The sequence below is a fragment of the Phocoena phocoena genome, chromosome 16 (genome assembly GCF_963924675.1).
Source record: "Phocoena phocoena chromosome 16, mPhoPho1.1, whole genome shotgun sequence".
NCBI lineage: Eukaryota > Metazoa > Chordata > Mammalia > Artiodactyla > Phocoenidae > Phocoena > Phocoena phocoena.
Window position 1 is genome coordinate 71395567 of NC_089234.1, and position 23326 is coordinate 71418892.

The window sequence follows — 23326 nt, forward strand, 5'->3', positions numbered from 1 at the left end:
ACTCTGTTTTATTTTTGACCTACTAAACTTTCCTAGAAGTGGGCTAAATGATCGTAAAGAAGAATGATGGTTATGTTGTATTCCCACTTAGTCACCACTATTAGTATAGCCGAATGCTCTGTCTGCAGTTACTTTGGAAAATTGGCAGTTAAAAGAGATGTTTTAATCCACTTTCTCTTTTTTTCTTTTGGGATTAGATAAATGTTACTGTCTTAATCCTATTGCGCTACAGGTCCTGGCATTGTCTGCAAGATGCAGAGAGAGAAAAAAGTTGCACCTTGTTTAAACAATTGCGCGCAGTGTGGTTTACCAGATTAGGAGGAGGAGTAGAGAGGGCGGCGTGTCTCTTCTGCAAATTTTTTCTTAACGAGGTTAACCTGTGGCTGCTGTCGCCTCGCCCTACTCGGCTCCTTGCAGGGTAACTTTCTGTTCTGTGAGCGCTATCCGAAGCTTCCCAGGCAAGCTCACGGAGATCAAACTAAAAGGGTTGCGTGTATGTCTGAAACAGACAGAGGGAGACAGGAGCACACACTGTCGGCGGAAGATGGGGCCACGGGCTCGGCCGGGGCTGGATGCCAGAGCCGGGCTGACCTTTCCACGTGTCCCCAGCACCTGCGAGGCTAGTGGGGCGTTAGGTTTCCTTCTCCCAGGAGCTGGCCTGAGCCCAGAAGAGAATGGGCGGCCTCGGGGTTAGGCCAGGGGGCTGGGAGGCCCACCCTCGGAACACTTGTGGCCGGCGAGCGGCTGGCGCGTAGGCTGGCCTGGCCTTCCCGCCCCGGCCGGGCCCGCGCTTCCCCAGCCGGCCGGCGCACGCCAGGAGGAGGGCGGCTGCGGCGGCGGCGGCGGCGGCGGCGGCGGCGGCGGCGGCTGCGGCGGCGGCGGGGGGCGGGTCTCGGAGCTTTCGGCCGGCTTTGCAGGGCGGCCTAGCGAGCGCGCCAGGCCCGGCTAGAGCGAGCCCCAGTGCAATACTGCCCGAGCCCGGGCGGGGTCTCTGTTCGCTGGCAGAGGAGGTCCCTTGGCAGCGGGAAGCTCCCTCTCTTTCTCTCGCAGCCACTCCGAGTCTGCGCCCTGCTGCCAGGCTCCCAGCTCGGCGCTCCCCTGTGCTCGCCCGGCGCCCACTCATTCGCAGCCCAGCCTTCGCCGCCGCCGCCTCCCTGCTCCTCCTCCTCGTCGTCTCCCCAGCCCGCCGCGGCCATGGCGGACAGCGCCAGCGAGAGCGACACGGACGGGGCGGGGGGCAGCAGCGGCAGCTCGGCCGCCATGCAGTCGTCTTGCTCGTCGACTTCGGGCGCCGGCGGCGGCGGTGGCGGCGGGGGAGGCGGCGGCGGTGGGAAGTCGGGGGGCATTGTCATCTCGCCGTTCCGCCTGGAGGAGCTCACCAACCGCCTGGCCTCGCTGCAGCAGGAGAATAAGGTGCTCAAGATCGAGCTGGAGACCTACAAACTCAAGTGCAAGGCGCTGCAGGAGGAGAACCGCGACCTGCGCAAAGCCAGCGTGACCATCGTGAGTGTCCCCCAGGGGCGCGCCGCAGCGCCGACCTCCGCCCGCCCCCGGCAGACGCTGCGCCCAGACCCGGGCGGCCCCCGGGCTCCCCGAGGCTCCCGAGGACCCGCAGAGAGCACGCTCCCTGCCAAGACCCGCCGGCCCCAGAGGGTGGGGGAGAGGGAGGTGTCCCTTCGGGGCCGCGTGGGTCTGCCCTCCCCGGGGTCCAGGCCCCTGGCGGGGTGCGGGGGGAGGCTGCTGGAACCACCACCCGCGTTTCCTTGTCGCCTCTGGGGAGGAGGCCCCTCCCGGGCGGAGCTGGAGGCCGGCGGCGTGGCTGGGGAGGCGGGGTGGGACTTTTTTCAGTCCTAGTTTGCTTGAGGGGTGCGTGCAGAGCCCGGGAGCCCTAGGCAGAGGAAGAGGGAGGAAGCCGGGGCCTGTTCCGGGGGCCTGCGTTGGGGTTCGGGGGGTGCGCAGCTGGGCTGGGCACTTCGCTGGCATCAGGACGGCGCTATAGCTGGATCGCCCGGGGAGGGGGCGGGAGAGAGTGGCCGGGAATCCGGGAAGTGGAGTTTTTCTGGCCAGGATCGAGAGGGAAGGGCGGGTACCGGAGCTGATGCTCCCACCTCCGTTGGAAGCCCTTTTCTTGGGTGGGTGGGGGTGGGTGGCGGCGGCGGTGTACAGCCGGGAGAATGCAGCATCTTATACCAGCCTGGACAGAGTGAAGGCTACGAAGCCTGAACCGGCCGAAACCTGGGTGAAGGGGATCGACTGACTCCCTTGCTGAGCAAGATGTACGTGTGTTTGCTTCATTGGTGGTGGAGTGTCTTGGGATATTTTGCCTCGGAGTCCAGATACTTGACGGGAGAATGGGCTGTCTGTTCTGTTTCCACCTGGCCTCCAGAGGCGCCCCCGAAGAGGGGAAGTTTAGGGGTGTAGGTCTCCCTTTTAGTGTAGCAGGCCTTTAGAAAGGCCACTATTAGCTATGGTGAGGCGAAACATAACTGGAAAAAGTACATTGTGTGCTCTCACCTACCATCCCTGCCAGCTAGCCACATCATTAACTTGCAGGATCCCCATACAGACAACCCTGTTGAGATCAAAACAGATTCACAGCCAGGAGGAGAGAGGAAAGTGTCAAGAAACCAAGGGGATAAATTGCTATTGCTGCTGCAGAATAGCTGAACCTTCAGATGGAGAAAAAGGCATGAACTTGGGGACGGATCAAAGATCACGACCCTGGAAAGGAAATGGGGCGAGTTTAGGATGCCCCTGTGCCAGGAAAAAGTCTTCAGTGGAGGAGGGAGAGTGTGTGTACACTCCCTCCCAGTGCTAGCTCACACTTGGGAACTGGATGGCATTCTGAATTTGCTTAGAAAGCAGGTTTTCACCCCAGTTTCAGTGTGATGGGCAGCCTGAATAGAAATTGATTGTTGAAAGACACTCCGCATGCTCTAATCCAGCCCTGGTGAATGGCATTGGAGCCATATTCATGTGTCTGCAGACTGTAAAGTTCTTGAAGTGCCCTTTTGGTAGGAAGGGGGAGGAATTTGCAGAGGCAGCCACTTCCAAGCCTCTTGAGTAGCTTTTTTGGCTGAGAGAGATGTCTACGGTGAGTGGGGGTTTGAGAAGAGGGGGAAGCTGGTGGAAGCAATTTAGTTAAGGTTGGCGTTAGTAAATGAGAGGGTTCATTGGTCTCTTGGAGAATGTGAACCACCAAAAGCAGCAACACTTACACGAAACAGAATCTCTGGCTTCTTGCGTACTGTGAGCAATTCAGGCTGTTTTTGTTTGGGAGGGAGGATGGCGGGGGTGGAGAGACTAGGAAAGGGTTATCTGTTTGACACCTGGCCATATTAAAAAGTAGGTCTGTAAATTGTACACCACACGTTGGCTTTGCATGGACAAACACATTCGTTCCTGGTGTATAAGAACAGAGGCCTCTGAATACTTGGCGAGAAGAGTGTGCGAGGTGGTGGCTTCCTTGGCACTTCCCTCAACTAAAACTGACATTTCACTAAATACGCCTTGTGAAATGTTCTCTGGCCTCAGTGAGTCAAATTTTAAAATTGTTTTAGATGACAGCCTATACGTACCAGAAATTTCTCCATGCTTCTTTAATCTCTGATTAATATAATCAGGGAAACAAATAAAGTGCTTGTGGTTTCCTGAGTTCCCTAGTACTTGGCAGGTGTTACTAAGGCAAATGCAGAGGAGAGATTCCTTTCAGCTTTTGAGAGTTTTGTTAGAGTTAACTGACCTAGGACGAAGATTGTGTTTAGTGGGTTTGACCTCTAGGGTGTGTAATTTGCGAGAAGAAATGTGTGTGACCACATGAACTGGGTCTGTGGATGTAAGGATTCCATTGAACAACACTGTCATAGTCTGTGTCAAGGTTAAGGTGCACAGCCCCTGACAACTCTAACTGAAATATAGCCCTTGCTGGTAGCTGCCCAGGAAGTGTTTGACAAGGTCTAGATATTCAATTAAGTGAAGGCTTTGCTAGATTTTTCACTATCGAGTTTATTTGAAGGGAAGATGGTACCAGAATCCTATTAGTACTTGCCTTCATAGCTCTCACTAGTTCCTCTAATTGTGATATTAACTTTCATGTTTTGAACACAAGAGGCGATTATGGATGTCTTTCATTTTCCTTGAACGTATTCGGGAAGTTACCTTGCTAATCAGCTACACCCTGGGCAGAGAGCAGTGTGCTTTTATTAAAACTTTTTTTAGAGTAGTTTTAGGTTTGCAGAAAATTTAAGCAGAAGGTGCAGAGATTTCCCCAATATTCCCTGCCCTTCCTCCCATCCTCCATTATCAGCATCCCCCATCTGAGTGGTACATTTGTTACAATCAATGACCCAACATTGAAACATCTTAACCACCCCAAGTCTGTAGTTTACATTAGGGTTCACTCTTGGTGTTGTACATTCTATGGGTCTGGGCAAGTGTAAAATGACATGTAGCACCATAATAGTATATAGAGCAGATCCAGTGCCCTAAAAATCCCCTGTGCTCTGATATTTCATCTGTCCCTAACCCCTGGCCACCACTGATCTTTTTACTGTCTCCATAGTTTTGTCTTTTCCAGAAAGTCATATAGTTGGAATCATACAGTCTGTAGCCTTTTCACATTGACTTCTTTCACTTAGTAATACGCATTTAAGTTTCCTCCATGTTTTTTTTAATGGCTTGATAGCTCATTTCTTTTTAGTGTTGAATAATATTCCATTGTTTGGCTGTACCACAGCTTACTTATCCATTTACCTACTGAAGGACTTGGTTGCTTCCAAGTTTTGGCAATTATTAATAAAGCTGCAGTAAACATCTGTGTACACGTTTTTGGGTGGACAGAGGTTTCAGCTCATTTGGGTAAATACTAAGGAGCACAATTACTGGATGGTATGGTGAGAGTGTGTTTATTTTGTTGAGAAACTGCCAGTTTTTTTGAAGTGGCTGTAGCATTTTGCGTTCCCACCAGCAATGAATGAGAGTTCCTGTTGCTCCACATCCTTGCTAGCATTTGATGTTGTCTGTTTTGGATTTTGCCCATTCTAATAGGTGTGTAGTAATATCTCATTATTGTGCCCTCTTTTTTTAAGCCAAGTCCAAAGGCCAGTAGAAGTTCTTAACCAGTGGTCTTTTCTGTCTCTTTTGGTATGTAGACGTTTACTCTGGTCCAGCTACCCATTTAGTAAAGGACTGGTTTCATGGGTCTGTGTTCTCTGCATTTGTATGATAGAGGTAAACATCATCTGTGGGGAAGAACCAACTGTACGAGGCCCTTCATCCATGTCTACAAGTGTCTGGTGTTACCACTTGCCCCCGGTGTGTTTTCTTTGGCTTAGAGGTGGAATGGAATGTTTTGAGTGATTATCTGATTTCTCCCAGTAAATCAGCAGTGGAACCAGACTGCTTATTATCGATCATAATTTCTCCTTTGGGGTGGAGAAAATAAACAACAAATGCTCAGTCACGCTGTTGAGTAGCTTTTAGATGTTAGGCTAAGTCTATCTGGCTTGTCCTGTGAGTTAAAGTGTAATCGGAGACTATCTGACTCAGTGTAGTAAGATGTGTCCAGGGGTCGCGGTCTCTGAGAAGATGAGGAAATGCAATTGTGGGCAGTAATTGAATGGCTTGTAAGTTCTGGACTAGTTTCTCAGGGTATAAGCAGGGTCTCATACTTGGCGTGGCTAGTTCTCTAGTTCTCTAAGGTGTGTTTTCTATACCACTTCAGGCCTTCGCCATGTGTTTGGTTAGAAAATAAATGCCTATGTTAAATCACTAGAATTTAGTTGTCTTTTTCTATCTATAAAATTAGTCTTTCATTATAGAAGTTTAGGGAAATACAAAGGCATTTTGAAGTTATAGTAGAAAAACATGTTAGTACGGCATGATTAGAAAACCTGGCTATTTTAAACATCAACAGAGTAATGATTTCATTAACCAGTAAAAGCCACTGTATAGTTAATATTGTGGATTTTGGATTATTTGTTCTGGAAGCCTAATACATTATTTTCCATTTTTTAAGACTTTGTTTTGGCAGACTCTGTGAAGCTATCAGATCAACATTGCCCTTATAAAAAGGTGTAGTGTGTGTCATTTTTTTTTTTTTCCTGCTTTAAAACTTTTTTTCTTAGATTCTTATGGTAACACCCAACTTTAGACACAACTCTGAGAAAAGTATGACCTCACAGTTAGGTCTAATCATACACAAATCCAGTCTTCTTAAAGAGGCTATTCTTAGATTTCTTCTATATGTTTCATATAATCTCTTTGTATTTGATTAAAAAAAAATCCCCACAAAACCGTAGAGGACAGTTGTGACAGTCTTTTCTAGTGCTTTTATTTATTTTGCTGAGGATGGGGAATAGTTCAGAGAATCACCAGTATCTAGTTTGTGGTGACTCTTGTTCAAGACCAGAGACACTGGTCTGAAGCAGAAATCCAAGTTGGCCGTTGCTGGCTCACAGATTTCCAGTGGCTTCCATTGCCCTCTGGATCCAGGTAAACTTCCTGTGGTTTACCAGGCACTGTGTGCTCCAGCCCCTGCTTGCTTCACAGACACACCCTTCATGTTCTCAAAGCTCCCACTCTGCTGAACTGCTGATTCCTGGAATTTCAGTAGACTTCTCTGGCTTCTCTAAGATGTACCTCCTGCCCTTAAATGTCCTTTCCTACCCCTTCACCTAGTAAATGCAAGTAGACTATACTTCCTCCCCGACCCCAGCGTGCGCTAGCGCTGCCTGTTTACCAGCCACACGCTGGGTTACGTGCCCATTCATGAGACCGCCCCTTCTCCAGGCCCCCATCACATAGGTCTCCCCTTTGGGAGATGGGAGATGTGTTCATTCCTTCAGGGGCAGAATTTGCCTTGTTCACTTCCGTTCCTCAGTGCTTGGCATGCAGTAGACACTCAACGGGATGTTGGGTTGACCGCAGAGGCATTGGGTGATGAGGTGTTTTTGTTTTGTTTTGTTTTTTACTGGGCAAGGGCACCAAGACTGTCTCCTGACCTTGTGCTCATAGAGCTGCTCTGCTACCTGTGTCCGGAACAACAGCAAACGCCGTCTTCACCATCGTTGGACGGATGAGTGGATATATTTTATACTTTGGTGGAACACTACAAATCAGTGTGTGTCCCAAGCCTTTGCTTTCTAACTATGGATGATGTTGTAGGCTACTTTGTAGCATATACCTAGGCGTTCATGATACATTTCACCTCTAAAAGGGGACAAAGTGTCTTTGGGTTCACCTTTCCAAGGGCTTTGTTGGAAGTGTTCAGATTTGCCACCTCAGTTTTGGTGATGGTGGCAGGTCACTCCAGGTGTTTCTTATAACCGTATTTAATGTTGAAATGCCCCACAGCGGCCTCTGGGAAACAAGCATGGCCGTCAAGGGTGGGGAGGCATCAGGGCAATTACCAGGCACCTGAATCTCCAAACTGAGGAAGTTGCTGCAAACAGGATGGGGAGACTTGCTGAATTCTGTGGATTTCCACACGTGGCTTGCAGAGTGGAGTTTGGGGTGTTGATAGAGTGTCACACCCAGTGTGTACTTGCATTCATTTTTCTTTTTTTCTTCTTTTTTCTCAACTTATGCCTTGCAGCATTTACACCTAGAAATGCTAATATGAGCTTTTAGACTCATACAGCCAGGTTGAGCAAGGAGTAGCAGTCACCTTCCTTGTTCCCTCAGTGGATAGGTGTTGTATTTTGTTTTCAGTCACCGTGCAGTTGCTTTTAGATTGATTGATCATCAAAGCTAGCGAAGTAAACGTTCACAGGTTCAGGGTGTGCTTTCTTGGTGGTGGTTGAAATTTTCTTGACAGGGGAACGAATGTTCTGGAAGATATTTCTAATCGTCGGGATCTTGGAGTGGGGTTAACTTGCAGACTCTTCCTATTTTACTTCTCCAAGGCTGTCAGATTTTCTTATCTTTGATGCTTCTCAAGCCCACAGCTGTGGATTTTATCCCTATTTACTCCTACCAGTAAACTGGAGGTGTCACACTGTGTAGGCCTTCTCTTTTAGGGAGAGTATTAATATTAAACAAAGGGTTAATAGTTTGAAGGTTATTTAGAATGAACTCACCTCCTTACTTGTTATTAGTCCCTAGATGCGATGCATGGGGTGCAGTTTGGTGATTAAAGTTCATTTTAATGCTCACTCGTTGAATGCTGGGAAATGTTCACTTCTTCGGTATGGCACGGAATGGCGTGTGATAAGTACAGCCTGAAATAGGATTCAACCTCCAAGGACTTGGGAACTGCCTACTGTGTGCCAAATACTCTGAAATACCCAGAAGGAATGTAAGGCCTTCTCCAGCAGGACTGCACTTGACTTGCATTCTGCTTGGCCCCAGCTGGGTGCTGTAGGGAATTCAGAGCAGAGGGAATGGTCCTTCCCTCTCCAGCACTTTGCAGCCCAGAGAGTTGTGAAATGCAGAAATAACCAACGTACAAGTGGAAACAAGAAAGGTAGTTCAGGCAGACTGGTTCCAGGGAGGGCTGGCTTACCTTCCACCTTCCAAAATGAAGTTCATCTAATGCGGTGAATACATCTGAGGAAAACAATGTGTCATGTTCACTCACAGTTCAATTAGCTTGGAGTTTATTTTTACTTTGTAAGGCAGAGGTGGGGAGAACTGTTGCTCAATTTGTCTGTCCAGGTGGCACCGAAAGGCTTTTTGTTTGTTTTTAATTTTCCCTTTATGTGCTGATGATTGAAAAGAAATGGCATTGATGTTTTTAATTTCATAATTTACATCTGCCTGTAGATCAAAATCATGTAGGTGTTTTTTTTCATCTATTCCTGTTACACTCTGGGGCCCACCCACTTTCCTTACCTGGAAATTGTTGGATGGACCAAATTTCTTAAGTCTTTAATGGGAAACTGTGTTTACCTTAAAGTTAATTAGAGATACTAGTTTATGGACAATTTCAAACTCCAGTTTTTTAAAAAAGCTGTGTTGATTGATGGGATAATCTTCCACGCATCTGTTCCAAATCAAACCAGCCTCTGTGGGTGCCAGGTTTGTGTCACCAGTGAGCTGGTTAATACCCTTCAGGGCGTCTCAGGGCACTTGGGATCAAATGAGGCCATTCGCTGCTAAGGAGCAGAGTTGGCATATTCAGCTAGACAGACGTAGCTCATAATTCAAAAAAGTTTTCCATAGGAGGAAAGAGGAAAGTAAAAGAATGAAAACATGGAGTATGGGTGAGCCAAGGAGAGTTCTTAGAAATCTAAGACCTGCATTAAACCCTTCACGTGTTTCTTTCCTTAGTGAACAGTCTTGTGCCGTCAAGGTTTTTGAGACTGAATTAGAAGGGCTAAAATAGTCTTGAGAGAAAAATTATTTGGTGTTTAATTATAGGAAGAGCTTCTCAACTCATGAAATTATTTGCATGTAAGCAGTGGGTTTTTTTTTCAATTATCCCAATATACCAACTCAAATAATAAGTTTTATTCTATTGAGATTTTTGTTTTTGTTTGGGGTTTTTTGTTTGTTTTTGTTGTTGTTCTTCACTAGGCAGGCCTTAATTTATCTAAACAGACGTTTGCTAAGAGTCAAAACATTGTGTCTCTGCTTCGTTTAGTAGCTCCTGATTATAGAAACACAAAAATTTGAGGAAAAAAATCGGCTAGATGATTTTAACGTCTTTGTTAATCAGAGAATACAATTTTGAGTATATGTGCCATAAAGCAGAGATTTGGACTTCTTTAGGTCCAAATCACTACCTGGTAAGGTGCCATGTCCTTTGAAAAATATATTAAGTATTTCACATCATTTTAAACCTTCAGTGTGTGTAGCTTATTATTGAGAAATACCCTAAGTACCCAGAGAAGAGGGCCAGTGACTTTTTTTTTTTTTTTTGGTAATTTTTCTTTTTTTTTGGTGGTAATATATACACTACATAAAAGTTACCCTTTTAACCTTCTTTTTCCTTTTTTTTTTTTTTGCGGTACGCGGGCCTCTCACTGTTGTGGCCTCTCCCGTTGTGGAGCACAGGCTCTGGACGCGCAGGCGCAGCGGCCATGGCTCACGGGCCCAGCCGCTCCGCGGCACGTGGAATCTTCCCAGACGGGAGCACGAAGCCGTGTCCCCTGCATCGGCAGGCGGACTCTCAACCACTGCGCCACCAGGGAAGCCCTAAAATTTGTGTCTTTTTTATGGGAAAAATTTAGTCTGATCTACAGAAGCAGCTAGCTGCTTTTTCTTGTCTTGGTGTTGAAGTTGTGAATTAGGACCCAAAGCATTTTAATTAAAGTGCTGTTGATATCTTGCTCCGACTTTGATTTTTATTGCCTGTTGGCCATCCCACATCTGGTTCTTTTCTGTCATTCAGCAAACATGTGGCACCCCAGCTCTGGGCTCTGCACCATCGCTCTGAATTTGCCTTTAGAGTGAGCACCCAGATGTGGAGAACCTGGGGAGGGACTAACCCACAGTGAAAACTTGTCCTCTGGGACAGAGAAAGGACTGGGAAAGGAAAGAAACCTTGTAGATGATGGTTGCCCTTTTTTTTTTTTTTTTTTTAATGAAATGTCTCATGTTTAATTTCCTTGATGGCATTTCGAATAAACCGTAATTTAAGGAAGTCTGAAAAAGAAAAAAAAAGCTTGAGATTCTTCCTTCCAAGCATTGCTCTACTTGCAAGTCATTTTGTGCTGCTGTGACGACAGCTAATGTTTACCCAGTGCTTTTACTGTGGCAAAGGTGCTGTCTGGAGGGCTGGCATATATCCTCTCATTTAATCTGCACCACTGATGGGTAGCCTGCAAATTTGCAAATGTAGGCCCAGAGAGGTCATGTAACTTGCCTGAAGACCCAAGGCTATCAGCGGGGGCTGGAATTTGAACTCCCAGTCTGGCCTCAGAGTTTAAGCACAAGGCTACCCGTAAATTAATTTATGAACAGTTTTATTTTTGTCCTGTTGGGGGCGTTTTCCTCTTAGTTGTTCCCACACTGTTGTATCCCTTCGTTTAGAGTAGTGAGGGCTGCCCCATTAGCACAGCAAATTCCCAGGATGCCAACCCAGGCCTCAGGGAGTGTATCCAGGGTAGCAAACTCTCTGCTTTGGAAAAGAAACAATGATAAAGAGGGTGCCTTCAGTGGGTAGAGGGGCGGTTTGTCAGCACCTTTCTGGCTGTCTTACCCTCCAGTATTGGGCCTTGGTCTGTTCCATCCCTGACCCTGTCTGATGTACCCCAGTAGGTGCCACCTCTGCTGATAGCTCAGCCATCTGGGCGCCTCTCCCCACCTCCTCTCCCCCCACCCAATCCCAGGTTGGAACAAGTCCCGTTGTACTTCTGTTATAACCTCTACTTAAACATAGTCTGACTAGCACAGTAAGAGTGGATTGTTTTTCAGGCACTGTATTGATCACCTGCTGTATGCCAGGCGCTGTGCCACGGATCGCAGCTGGGAGGAGACTGCACTCGGGGAGCTGGGGGAGGGCCCCTGACTGAGGCCGGGAGTGGGAACCACAGTCAAGGAGGGCTGTCTCTCTCTCAGGAGGTGATGCTGAAGCTAAAACCTGAAGGAGAAATTGAAGTTCATGTAGGTGTGGGCAGGGGCGGTGGCAGGAGGAAGCATTCCATGAATGTGGGGAAAGAAAGGAAACTGGGGAGCAGAGCAGGGCCGGCATGGGCTCTTTTCCTGGGTCCCATCCAGGGGCTAATGGCAGAAGCGGGCGGGGGTGGGGGACAGTAGGAGCGTTTCTGCCTTTTCATAATCTGCTCTGGCTGCTTAGTGCAGACATTGGTGTTTCCCTTCTAAACTGCTGGGAGACAGGTACTTTGTCATTTGTCATCTATAAGATGATCTGTCTTATTCCATGATAATAATAGCTACGGATTATGGTCTCACTCTGTGCCCGGTGCATATCTGAACACCTTACTTTCAGGGACTCACTTCATTCTCATAGCAACGTTTTGCTGTCTCTGTGTCCCAGGATTTGAACTGGGCAGTCTGATGGTACCTTGGTCGGCGCATAAAACCCTGCCATTTGAAGCATCATTTGCATTTTTCCATAGCCTTAGCACAGCAGCTGCTCAGTAACGTTGGTGGAATTTATTTTGGGGGGTGCCCAGGTTTACTTCTTATTAAACTCTAATGGAGTTAAACATACAGTAAAGTACCCAAGCTTTGAATGTACCAATTTATGGAAAAGTGCTTAGTGAATTTACAAATGAATTCCCCAGTGTAAATCATTACCCCGATCAAAATGCATGCTGGTATCAGTACCCCCCGAAGTTCCCTTGTGCTCTGTTCCACTCATCACCCCTCCAAAAGTAACCTTGTTCTGACTTCTATCACTGTAGGTTAATTTTGCTTCTTTCTGAACTTCATATGACAAGTGACTTTATACAGAATGTATTTTGTATGTGTGTAGATTCTTTGATTTCTTATCCTGGTTCCTACACTGACTAATTAGTCAGCCTCCGTGTTACCTGTAGCGGTGGTTCTTTGCCACTGCTATGCACTGTCCCACTGTGTGAGAGTATCTGTGGAATTGTTTTCAATTTAGCTCTGCCCCCTGGGTAGCCCCACCCCCTTCCCTAGTGTTGATCACTGGACACTGGGAGGGGACACAGGCCCTGCAGAATGTGTCTCCCAGTTAGTTGAGGTTCTAGCTACCTTGCTAGTTATGTTATGCAGCCCTCAGAGCCTTTGAGCCTTGGTGGACTTAACCTGGTTAAACCAGAGTCTTTAGGGTTAGTACCTGTCTTGCTTCCACCCACTGTCGTTAGGAGGATCAGATGAAACAGTGCACATCAGAGTGTTTTGGTAATTTGTGAATTATTATTCTTGTAGAAAATGATATTAAAGATGATTAGTAACACCGCCCCCCATACACACTTTCTCTTGTTCTCCAGAATGTGTTTCAAGATCAAAACTGTTCTTGTTAATCCTGTATATAACATGATGGTGCAAAGCAGCGTCTGGCAAGCTGAGAGGCGACGGTTTGAGGCAGCAAGAACCAAGCTCTGCGGAGACCTCAGGCTGGGGAGCTCTGCAGCCTGGCTTCTCAGGGCCTGTGTTTTTCTGGCACTTGGGGATGCCTGGGAACTCGGCCGATTTCCTAGGGTTTGGTGAGTCAGGATGAAACCAGCCTGTGTGGCCGTGTAAAAGTAACAGGACAGCAGGAGGCAAACGCGTTTCCTAAAAGATCCATGTTTTCTTATAGGCCAGTTGTCGGGCTCCTTCCGTTATTTCATGAAAAGAGACCCAGCGTGTGCCTTTGCCCGGTTTTCTGCCTCTAGCACTGTGCGCAGCAGGCAGTCATCCTGCTTCTGTGTCGTGTGACCTTTGACCCTGTTTCATGGGGGTGTGGGTTCTAGAGGGCGGACTTTGACGGCTGAGACACGAATGCCTCTCCTGCTTAGCGGCTGGTCTGAAGAACGGAAAGCAAAAACAGGACTCTCTGAAACTGCCCAGCTTCGCAGGCTTGCAGTGCCCACGTGCCCACGTCCGGCCTGTGAGCCCAGAGTGGGTCTGTGGAGGCCGGCAGTTTGCTCGCTGGGGGCTCCTCAAGGGACTGGTTTTCTTTCTGTTGCCTCTGGCTCTCTCTCTAGCAGTAGAAATGGTAGCCTGGGGACTTCGTGAAGGTTGAAGGAGCGTGCTTTTCACCAGGACACCGTTGGGGTTTTACTCTCCTGCTATGAAGGCTTTTGGTGTGATGAGAGGGGGCAAGGAGGACAGACAGACAGACAGATGGGCAGTCGGTGTAATTCAGGGACTCAGCTGGCATTGTCAGTAAACGAGTTGCAGTAGGCCGTCTGGGACCCAGGGATGCCCTTCCCGCCTTCGCTGTCATCTGTCTGCTCTAGCCAAGGCTGGCAGGGTCTTCTGGTTTCTCCCTGCCTCGCTCCCGGGCTACTTGGAGTGCCTGCCCATCGAAGCCTTTGAAGTGAGGGAGAGAACAGCACTGATCACTTGAACCCCTGATTTGTTTGGTTCTTCCTTGACCCCGTGCCTTGCAGCTCTGGGTCCTTGGTACCTGATAGGTGATGTGAAAAGGCACCTGGAATCCACCTGCCAGCCCACACGCGGAAGCCAGTAGGCTGTGCTGATTTTCATGAGTACATTCTTTCTCTTGTTCTCGAATTCCCGTGGGTTCCACCACTCACATTTTTTTGTTCTTAGGCTTTGACATGTTTTAGATTAGCATGCTCCGTGAGGTCGTCTGTGTGAATCATCCCTTCTTTCCTTTTATGCATTAACTCCTTTCTGTTTTTCCACCCCTGGGTTCTTGGAGAGAACTTGGTGGAATGGAGAGAGACTCAGAAACCAGATAGGGGTGCCAGATTCAGCAAAAACAAACACAGGTTGAGGAGCTGTGCTTAAATTTCAGGTAAACAATGAATAGTTTTTTAGTGTCTGTATGTCCCCACTGTGGCATGGAACACACGTGTGCTAAAAAATTATTTGCTGTTTATTTGAAATGCGAATTTAACTGGGCATCCTGTATTTTATCTGGCAATCCTAAAACCCATTAAGACTTAAAATAAGAAACAAACAAACAAACAACTCAGTTCTGCTCCTGCCTCCCTCTGTGATCACATGGCATCTTACCTGACCCCCTAAGCCACTGTGCCTTCTCTAAAAAGGGCTCATGCCGTCTTAGCTCTCAGGTTTGGGGGATAACTGATGCCCTCAGGACACATTCCGTGTCTTCCTTTTCTGTGTTTATGGGGTGATGGTGGATTTCCTTGCCCTTCCTTTGCCTCCTCTCCTCCTCTGTGAAGCTAGCCCACACTGTCCTCTCCTTTAGTGTGGCTCCTTTTTTTTTTTTTTGGCTACACCGAGTGGCTTGCAGGATCTCAGCTCCCCGACCAGGGATGGAACCCATGCCCCCTGTAGTGGAAGCGCGGAGTCTTAACCACTGGACCGCCAGGGAAGTCCCTAGTGTGGCGCTCTGGGGTCTTCTCAGGGCATCACCTCCTCTTCTTCCTCAGGCTGCTCTCAGTTCGCTTTCACTTTTTCTGTCCTTCCTCCACCAGCTTCCTTATTTCTTCCTCCCTGCAAGCTGTCTTTGACTGTCTGTCTCAGGTGTCTCCCTTTATTTGGCCACATGTTACCAGCCATCTTCTTTCGTTTCTCCTTTCCTTCTGAGCCTGCAGTGGCACAGGGAGAACAGGGCCTTTCGGCCTCTCACTGTAGGGCCAGGCACAGATAACAAATATTTTTGGGGCCTCGGTTTTCTCCTCGGTTCACTGAGAAGGCTTGTTGAGAGTTCAGGGATTGCAAACTGGCAGGCTGCTTTTGGCCCACAGGTGAGTGGTTTGGCTTCAGAGTTTGGAAAGCCCCTTGGAAAGAGAGGTCTTAGGGCAGGAAAGGCACGGATGCTCTCGTTTGCCTTGGGCATCATCTCTGTCTGTCAGCTTCACAGGCTGGTTCATTTTGCATCTTCCTGGCAGTCAGGTTTGAAACCCCGGAGCTATGTTTCAGGTAATGGCTGATGAAGCCAGCATGCACTGTTTCATTGAGCTCTTGAAACAAAACCACAGGGCACAGTTGGTGCAGATTTACAGATCGAGAGAGCTGAAGTACACAGAGGTTACCTTGCCAGAGTCATTGGATTGGCAGGCCGGCTCTGCAGCCCCCATTCTTCGCCACTGTGTTGTATTTCTGTGACCACTTGCAGCTGTGAGGTTCCGTGAAATTCCTTGTAGGAGTGCAGAGTAGAGCAAAGTTTGTCTTTTACATTCATAATCTTAAGTCCTTGTCCTGTCATCTGGGCAGTTGCTCTATATTCTTGGGTAGTGAATCCTTAGACTCAGTTTCCTCTCAAGGATCCTTCTTCTTTCCCTTTGTTACCTGAAAACTGGGTTTGCCTCTTGGTGGGTTTCAGGTCAAAAGATACAACCAAGCCAAAGAGGGGGAGAAGGAAAGATTTATTACTTGTGGCAAGTAAGGAGGACACCGGGGATCTTTCCCCAAAGCAGTGTCTCCCCAACAGCAAAACTGGGGTTCGGGATAAGGTTAGCTAAGGGCACATGCATATTTGTGAAGTGGCTTGAGCAGAGACTTCAGCATAGAATTGGGGCAGAGTTTGACAGAGTCCAAGCTTTAGTTTATTGAAGTCACGAGGGTCAGAAAAGGTCATTATCATTCCGTCCCCCACCTGGGTGGGGACCTTTGTCCCTGCGGAACTCAAAGATAGGTATCAGATTATATATCCCTTGAGGAGGAACTAGGACTCTGTTTTATTGCTCAGCTTTTGTTTCCGGGCTGCTTTTCCTTTGTTTCTGCATTCCCTCACTTCCTTTAAGATCGTTAATTACTGAAACCTGTTCAAGGGCAAGCACTGTGGCTAGGCTTTGATCACAGGATGGCTTAGGCCCAAAATGGCTTCCCTTATGTCAAGAAAGCCATGCCTGGTTCTCTTTCTCCAGGGACCCCCTACCCTATCTGCTTCCACCGTAAAGATGTTTCCAAAAGTTTTCTCTTCCTGCGGCCTGCCTCTAGCGCTTAGAGATGATCAAGTGTCCTTGGCGTTCATTTAACTCAGTTTAGTTTTTGGACACCTACTAAGTGCCGGCTGTATGCTTGAGATGTCCTTTTAGGAGTAAGGCAGGGCATCCAAAGCTCAAGGAGACTTTGTGAAGGAGCTCAGAGGCTGCTAGGAGACAGGTGAGAAAGCAGTGACCACAGCATGGTTGAAGGAAGATGGAACCCATTTAGGGTTCACACAGGAAAACAGACCCTGCAGAGTAGGAGGGAGAGAATTTAATCCGGGGAGTTGGTTATCCCAATGATAGAGTCGCTGAGAATACAACTCACCGGGAGGTGCGGTGAGACAGGCCAGGGGTTTGGAGCGGCAGGACAGCACTCCTATACCTCCTCCTCCAGAGGGCAAAGGGTAGAGGTGGTGTTATCAGAGCCCAGGGCAGGGGTCACTCAGGGAGAGAGGGCTGGAACCATGGGGGCCTTGAGACAGGAATGCTGCCCAAGGTGGAGAGGAGAGGGGAGAAACACCCCAACCCTCCCTCCTTCCACCCTTCCAGCCTCCGGCCTGTGCTTTTCATTGGCTGAATCGGCTTGAAGATCTCCGATTCCAGGGAACAGGGAGATGCAGCCTGCAGAGGTTGCCCCTCCCCCGCTGAGCAGGAGAAGGGCAGTCAGTGCAGGCCTCTTGAGCCAGACACGCCCAGGACTGGCTCGGGCAGAAATGAAAATGGAATGAGTGGCGTCGGCCTGGGTGGTCGCTGAACGCTTCACAGATGGCAGAATGTTGGAGGACTTGTAGGTTTTCATGGCGAAGGGCATTCCAGGGAGGAGGACCTGCAGGGACCAAAGCACTGCAGCCGGAAACAGCAGGCTCCGCTTGCAGCATCGCAGGTGGCTCCAAACGGCTGAATTGGTACCTGCGGTCTTGTTCTGTCCCTCTTTCTTCTGCATCAGAAGCCCCTTTCCCAGAGTGCTTTCTCGTGTCCGTGTTCTCATTTATGGCTGAAGTAAGTTTTCCCGCGGGGAAGGCCGAGTGGGGAGCTCTGCACCTTGCTGCCTCCTTCACAGAGCACATGTCCTCTCACAACAGCTGGGGTGCCTCGCCAGCCCAGAAAGCAGTTTATGGCCAATGCCAGTTACACATGGTGCCTGGGACCCTTCCCGCCCCAGGGCTCTGATGCCTTGGGACGAGACAGAGCTGCTCACATTAGTGACTCTTCGTGGCTTGTCTCCTAGCCCCGAACGTCTGGCACTCGATCATGCTGTTAGAATCCATTTCTCACTTTCCCCTGCTGTGAAATCTGTTTTTATGATGATGGAGGATTTTGTTTAAACTTTTTTTATGATGGAAATTTTCAGGCATGCACAAAAGTAGAGTGAATGTACAAACCGCTTAGTTTCACCAGTGATCAACAGATGGTCAGTCTTGAAGTGGTTTCACCCAGAAATGGTTCAGTTTGCATCTCTGATAAGGATTTTATAACCACCATACCATTATCACGTTTGAAAAAAATAGTAGTATTTACTGTAGTAAATTTGTGTTTGAAAGGTAAACAGCAAAGGCTTTTCTGGAATTAAGTGTGTTATCCTTGTGCCCCCTCTGCTTTAATGCTTTACCCCTGTGCCCTGAGGCACAGATGGAAATCTCTTCCTCACCAGTGTGCTGACCGAAGGCTCTGGGACCTTTTACCTGCTGCCCTGTTTCTTGGTACGAGCCCCGGAAGAATCCCAGTCATGCTAGATCTGTCTGTCCTCAGGAAAGTATGCGGACTGGCTTCCCAGCCCCCGTGGCACACAGCGGTCTGAGTCTCAGGTCACCACCTTGTGCATGTAGGGCAAGAATCGTGGCGTCTGCAGCTCTGCTGCGAGGAAATCTCCTTTGCAGTCTTCCCTGGAAGCCGGGAAGTGTCTGCTGAGCACCCTGGAGGAATCGTGCCAGAGCGAGGTGGGCAGGCATCTAGAAAGTCTAGTGCAATGTTGTGTGTGAAGCCACGCAGGGCTCGACAGCAGCAGACAGGGAGCTATGGGCAGTGTGTGCAGACGGATGGCTTCTGGACAGGTAGAAAATGAGCATCTTTGTGCAGAATCTCCAGCTGTGAAATCTGCAGCTTGTGCAGCATCCACAGAATGGTTTCAACTCACCTATTTCACTAGAAATCTCACAGCAAGTCTGTGGGGGAGGTAGTGGGAACCTCACCTGGGCAACAAAGGATCTGGGGCTCAGGTGAAACGCTCAGGGAGGAGTGCCGGTAAATGGGACAGTGGGCTTGCAAGGTGATGACCCGACTCCCAGGCCAGGATGCTTTCCACTTGGCTAGCTCTTCAGCAGAAAAGGAAAAAAAGGGATCTGGTCCTTCCACACTTAGAAACAAGGGGGACTGACTGTAGCTTTGACGGTAACGCATGAAGGAGAGTGAGGTGACAGGTAGCAAGTGTCCTTTTACCGGAATTTATCCAGATACTTGCCAGACCTCTGCCAGGTGGGGCCAGTCCACGTGGGTAATGAAGCCTCACGGGGGTTGGGGCAGGACGGCCAGGCCTTTGACTTCTGTGAGTCTAGGAAAAGAAATGGTGGGCGGTTCACCTGTTGAAATGACCTCCGAGGGACGGTCCAGATTATTTGACTTTGCTCTCGTTTGCCTGTGTGAGCTAGTGTTTAAAATGGGCCGCTGGCTTGGGGGCTTGGGTGCTTGGGCCTTTGGTTACTTTTGGAGCCATTGCTCTTTGTGGGAATAATTTGACCTCTGTAGGCAATAGCCTTTCACTTTTCACTGTGTGGTTCCCAGACTTTGCTCTCCATCTGAATCCCCTGGAGAACTTCAGAAGTCATGATACCTGGTGTCACGTCCTTCAAATTCTGGGGACAGGAGCCAGGCATTATTTTTTATTTTTTATTTTTTTTAAAGGTTCCTAGGTAATACATTTTTGAGTACCTATTAATCTCACCTGAGGCTAGAGAAAAACTACTGCCCCTTTAAACTGTTCTTTTGTGTTTTTTTCCCATTAGTTATTTTTCCCCAGCTTTACTGAGATGCAAGTGACATAAAACATTGTGTAGGTTGGAGGTGTTGATTTGATAGACTCTTACATTGCAAAATGATTAACTACTGCAGCATCAGCTAACTACCTGCATTGCGTCAGTCATGTAATTACCTAAAATGTTCTTTTATTTTTTAATTGCATTTTCTGAATAGCAGAGGCAGCTCATGACGTGCTTTCTCCTTCCCTTTTACAGAGAAGGTGGTGTAAATGATTCTGTGTTCTGTGCCTCTCCCACTTAATTATATTTTGGAGATTTTTTGGTAGCGGTCCGCTGATTGCTTCCTCATTCTTTTTTACAGTTGCGTAGTGATCCATTGTATGGCTGGGTGCTACAGTTGGGTATCTCATTTGTTTTCAGTCTCTGGTCTCACCAACAATGTTACCGTAACCTTGAACATGGATAATTTTGTCTGTGGGTGAGTATATAGAAGGGGATACATTGCATTTGTTAACGCTTACCTAGCGCATATTACGTACTGGCTATCCTTTTAAACCATTTCCTTCTATTGGCTCAATCCTCACATTAGTCTGTGAGGTAGCCAGTATTATTACCTCTGTTTTACAGATGAGGAAACTGAGGCTTAGAGAGGCTTGGGTGATTTGCCCAAAGTCAACACCCCAGAGAGTGGCAGAGCCAGAATTTACACCTAGGCAGGCTGATGCCAGAGGAGTCCCTTCACCCTGAGATATACTACCTTTCTGGGTAAATTCCCAGACATGTCATTGTGGGGTCAGATGCCCTATGCATGTGTAATCTGAATAGATGTTACCAAATTGCCCTCGACAGGGCTTGTACTGATTTATTGACGCTTCCATGTGCAGGATGTGAGAGAGAGTGTGTGTGGCCTCCTACCACGTTTTTATCAAACTTGGATTTTGCCAGTCTGGTAAGATAAAAAATGTCAAGTTGATGTAGTCTCTTTGCATTTCTCTCAAGGGTATGGGTCAGCGTCTTTTCATATGTGTGTGAGAGCATTTGGATTTCCTTTTCTGTCAATGCCTAGTTCATAGTCTTTCACATTTGTCTTTCGGGATGTTGGTCTTTCTCTTACCCATTTTTCTCAGTACTCTCCATATTACAGAGAATTGCCCTTTTTTCTAATTTTGAGTTGCAAAAACATTTCCCACTTGTCATTTATCTTTTGACTTGGCTTTAGTGTTTTTTTGTTTTTAAAGCCACAGTGAAATTTCTTTATGCTTTTTTTTTTCTTTTCTTTTTCTTGTGGTACACGGGCCTCTCACTGCTGTGGCCTCTCCCGTTGCGGAGCACAGGCTCCGGACGCGCAGGCTCAGCGGCCGTGGCTCACGGGCCCAGCCGCTCCGCGGCATGTGGGATCTTCCCGGACCGGGGCACGAACCCGTGTCCCCTGCATCGGCAGGCGGACTCTCAACCACTGCGCCACCAGGGAAGCCCTGTTTATGCTTTCTTAATGCCGTTTATGATCTGCAGGAATTACTGTTATGATAAAACTGGGTATTTACACTTTTGAAAAAAAATGTAGGACAGACTTCTGTTGCAGTTTTGTTTCAATGGTAAACAATGCATTTAAGAGAGATTCAGAAGAAATCATAGAAGTAAAGATGCTAGATACTCTTTGAAGTTGCATTAAACTTCTTGAATTCATAGCTGAATAATAGAGGCACATCTCCTGGTGTCTTTCCCCCTCATATTTCTCTGCAGTATCACTTTATAATTTCATATAAGATCTTGAATTAGGATAAATCCCCTCCTGTGAGGAACTGATCAATTCCTGAATTATGTGCATTTTGGATATTATTACTGTAGCCTTTTCCGCTCTGCAGAACCTTCTTAAATGACCTTCCATTTAATTGGCATTATTTCTCTCTCCTGGTCAGTTTCAGACTGTTTATCTGGTGGTTTTATTTTACTCTGCAGTATTTTCCATTTCCCCTGCTTAAAGAAAGGTTTGAAGCTCTGGAAGTTAAATTTAATTATCTTCCATATTGACCAATTAACCAGTCATCTTTGTTCATCTCACAAATATTTCTGAGGATATCGTGTGGCCAGCTGCTGTGCTAGGGTTTGGGGGACAGTCCCTGCGTCTTGGAGCTTATATTCTAAGGGGGGGACAGGAAGGGTAGGAGGGAATAGACATCAGACAACTGATTTCAAGTTACATTGTGATAGATGCTTTGAAAGATACCCATGTGGTTCTCAGAGGATATGATGGGGGAACTGAACTAGTCTGGGGCAGCCCGGGAGATGCTCCCCAGAGACGCCATGTAGGCTGCCATCATCTGAAAGATGAGTAAAAGTTAGCTACGCAGAGGATTGGTAAAACACGTTCTGGGCCAAGATAACAGGCCATGCAAAAATCCTGAAAGCAACAGAAGCATGGCAAGTTTGAGGAACTGAAAGATGTGGTCAGAGTACGATCTGGATGTGGCCTGAGGAAGGATCTGGAAGTAGGTGGGGCCAGTTTTGACAGGGGTGGTAGTCTCTCTTCTGACGCTACCGTGTATTCCTTTGCATAAACCTTGAACCCTTAGTGAAATCTGTAAGATGTCCATTTGAAGGGAAGAGACCTACTCGTTAGCCTTGTCTCTGGCTGTCTTCAAATTTCTGAGCTGAGAATATCTTAAATGTTGCTTATTGCTAGTCTGATGTTCACTTTTACAGAGTACAGACTAGGGAAATCAAATGACACGAGTCCACACTTTTAGCCAGTGTCAGAACTTGAACCTTGGTCTCCCGGTTTGTAGACGGTGTTCTTTGTACTCTGCACTTCCTCTTCCCTCAGAGAATATGTGTTCTAAAAATGGAAGTGTCTTTTGATGTGTAGTTTTTCCCTGATTTGTATGAGAACTCGTACGAAGGTATACAAATTAAATCATTTAAGAATTTTGTTGAGTAACATTTATTAAAAACACCACACGGAATTCTCTGGCGGTCCAGTAGTTAGGACACAGCACTTTGACTGCTGAGGGCCTAGGTTTTGCTTCCTGGTCAGGGAAATAAGATCCCACAAGCCGCATGGCGCGGCCAAAAAAACAAAAACAAAACAAAACAACCCCCCCCACACACACACCATACAAAAGGGAAGAGAATGCCTTCTAGAAGGTAGGATCTGCTGAGACCACTTCCGTGCCTCTAATCCTACAGCTTCTGTACACCCTTTAGTACCTAGAGCATCTAATTCAAGGAACAATGCTGGCATATATGTCTTTTAAATTAGGAATAGGTGTTTATTCCAGTGTCTGTGCCAATCTAGAACATTCTTCAGATGAATAAATTTGGCCGGCAAAAGTGGCATTTAAATCCATCCCTTTTTAGTTTTTCTTTAGGATGTGTTTTTGCCAATAGCCTTCCTGTTTCTAAACCCATATGTGGCAAAAAGATTTACTGCTTGTTAAGCAAACCTCCACTTGGCTGGAGGATTGAAGAAGGAATAAAGATGGGAGGACTGTTGATATATAGTAAATGTGTCCAAAAATGGGTTTCTCCCTTCCTCGCCCTTGGTTCACACTTTATTGTGTGCCCGTTTGAAGTTGAAAGATGAGTAGCCAGCTCTGGGCTTTCTTTGTATAAGGGAAGAAAAAAAGGGAAGTGGTAGAGGGTATGTCCTCTCTACATCTGTTAGAGTCTTAGATCCTTAGGTGGGGGGGGGGGGGGCTCTTCCCTGTGCTCAGTGGGATTTCTTGGCATCTTACTAATGTGTTGAGGAGTCCTGCAACCTGTATCTGAGTGAGTCAGAGCCTCGAGACCTTCCCTTATTGGAGCCTGTACATTTCTGTGCTGTGGTTGTCTCTCTAATGTCTCAGGTACACATTTCAGATCTTGGCTGCTTATGTGAGCGATGGAAAGGAAACCTGGTGAAAA

General features: G+C 47.5%; 1 protein-coding gene across 1 annotated transcript in view; it reads left to right on the forward strand.

The window, feature by feature from the left end:
* Positions 1 to 1065: 1065 nt before the first annotated feature.
* The window catches only part of CCDC6 (coiled-coil domain containing 6), a 109776-nt gene continuing 87515 nt past the window's right edge, over positions 1066 to 23326 (forward strand). Inside the window, exon 1 of the mRNA XM_065894503.1 lies at positions 1066 to 1503. Within this exon, the coding sequence (XP_065750575.1) occupies positions 1195 to 1503 (309 nt within the window). The 5' untranslated portion in view covers positions 1066 to 1194. The remainder of the gene's footprint in view (positions 1504 to 23326) is intronic.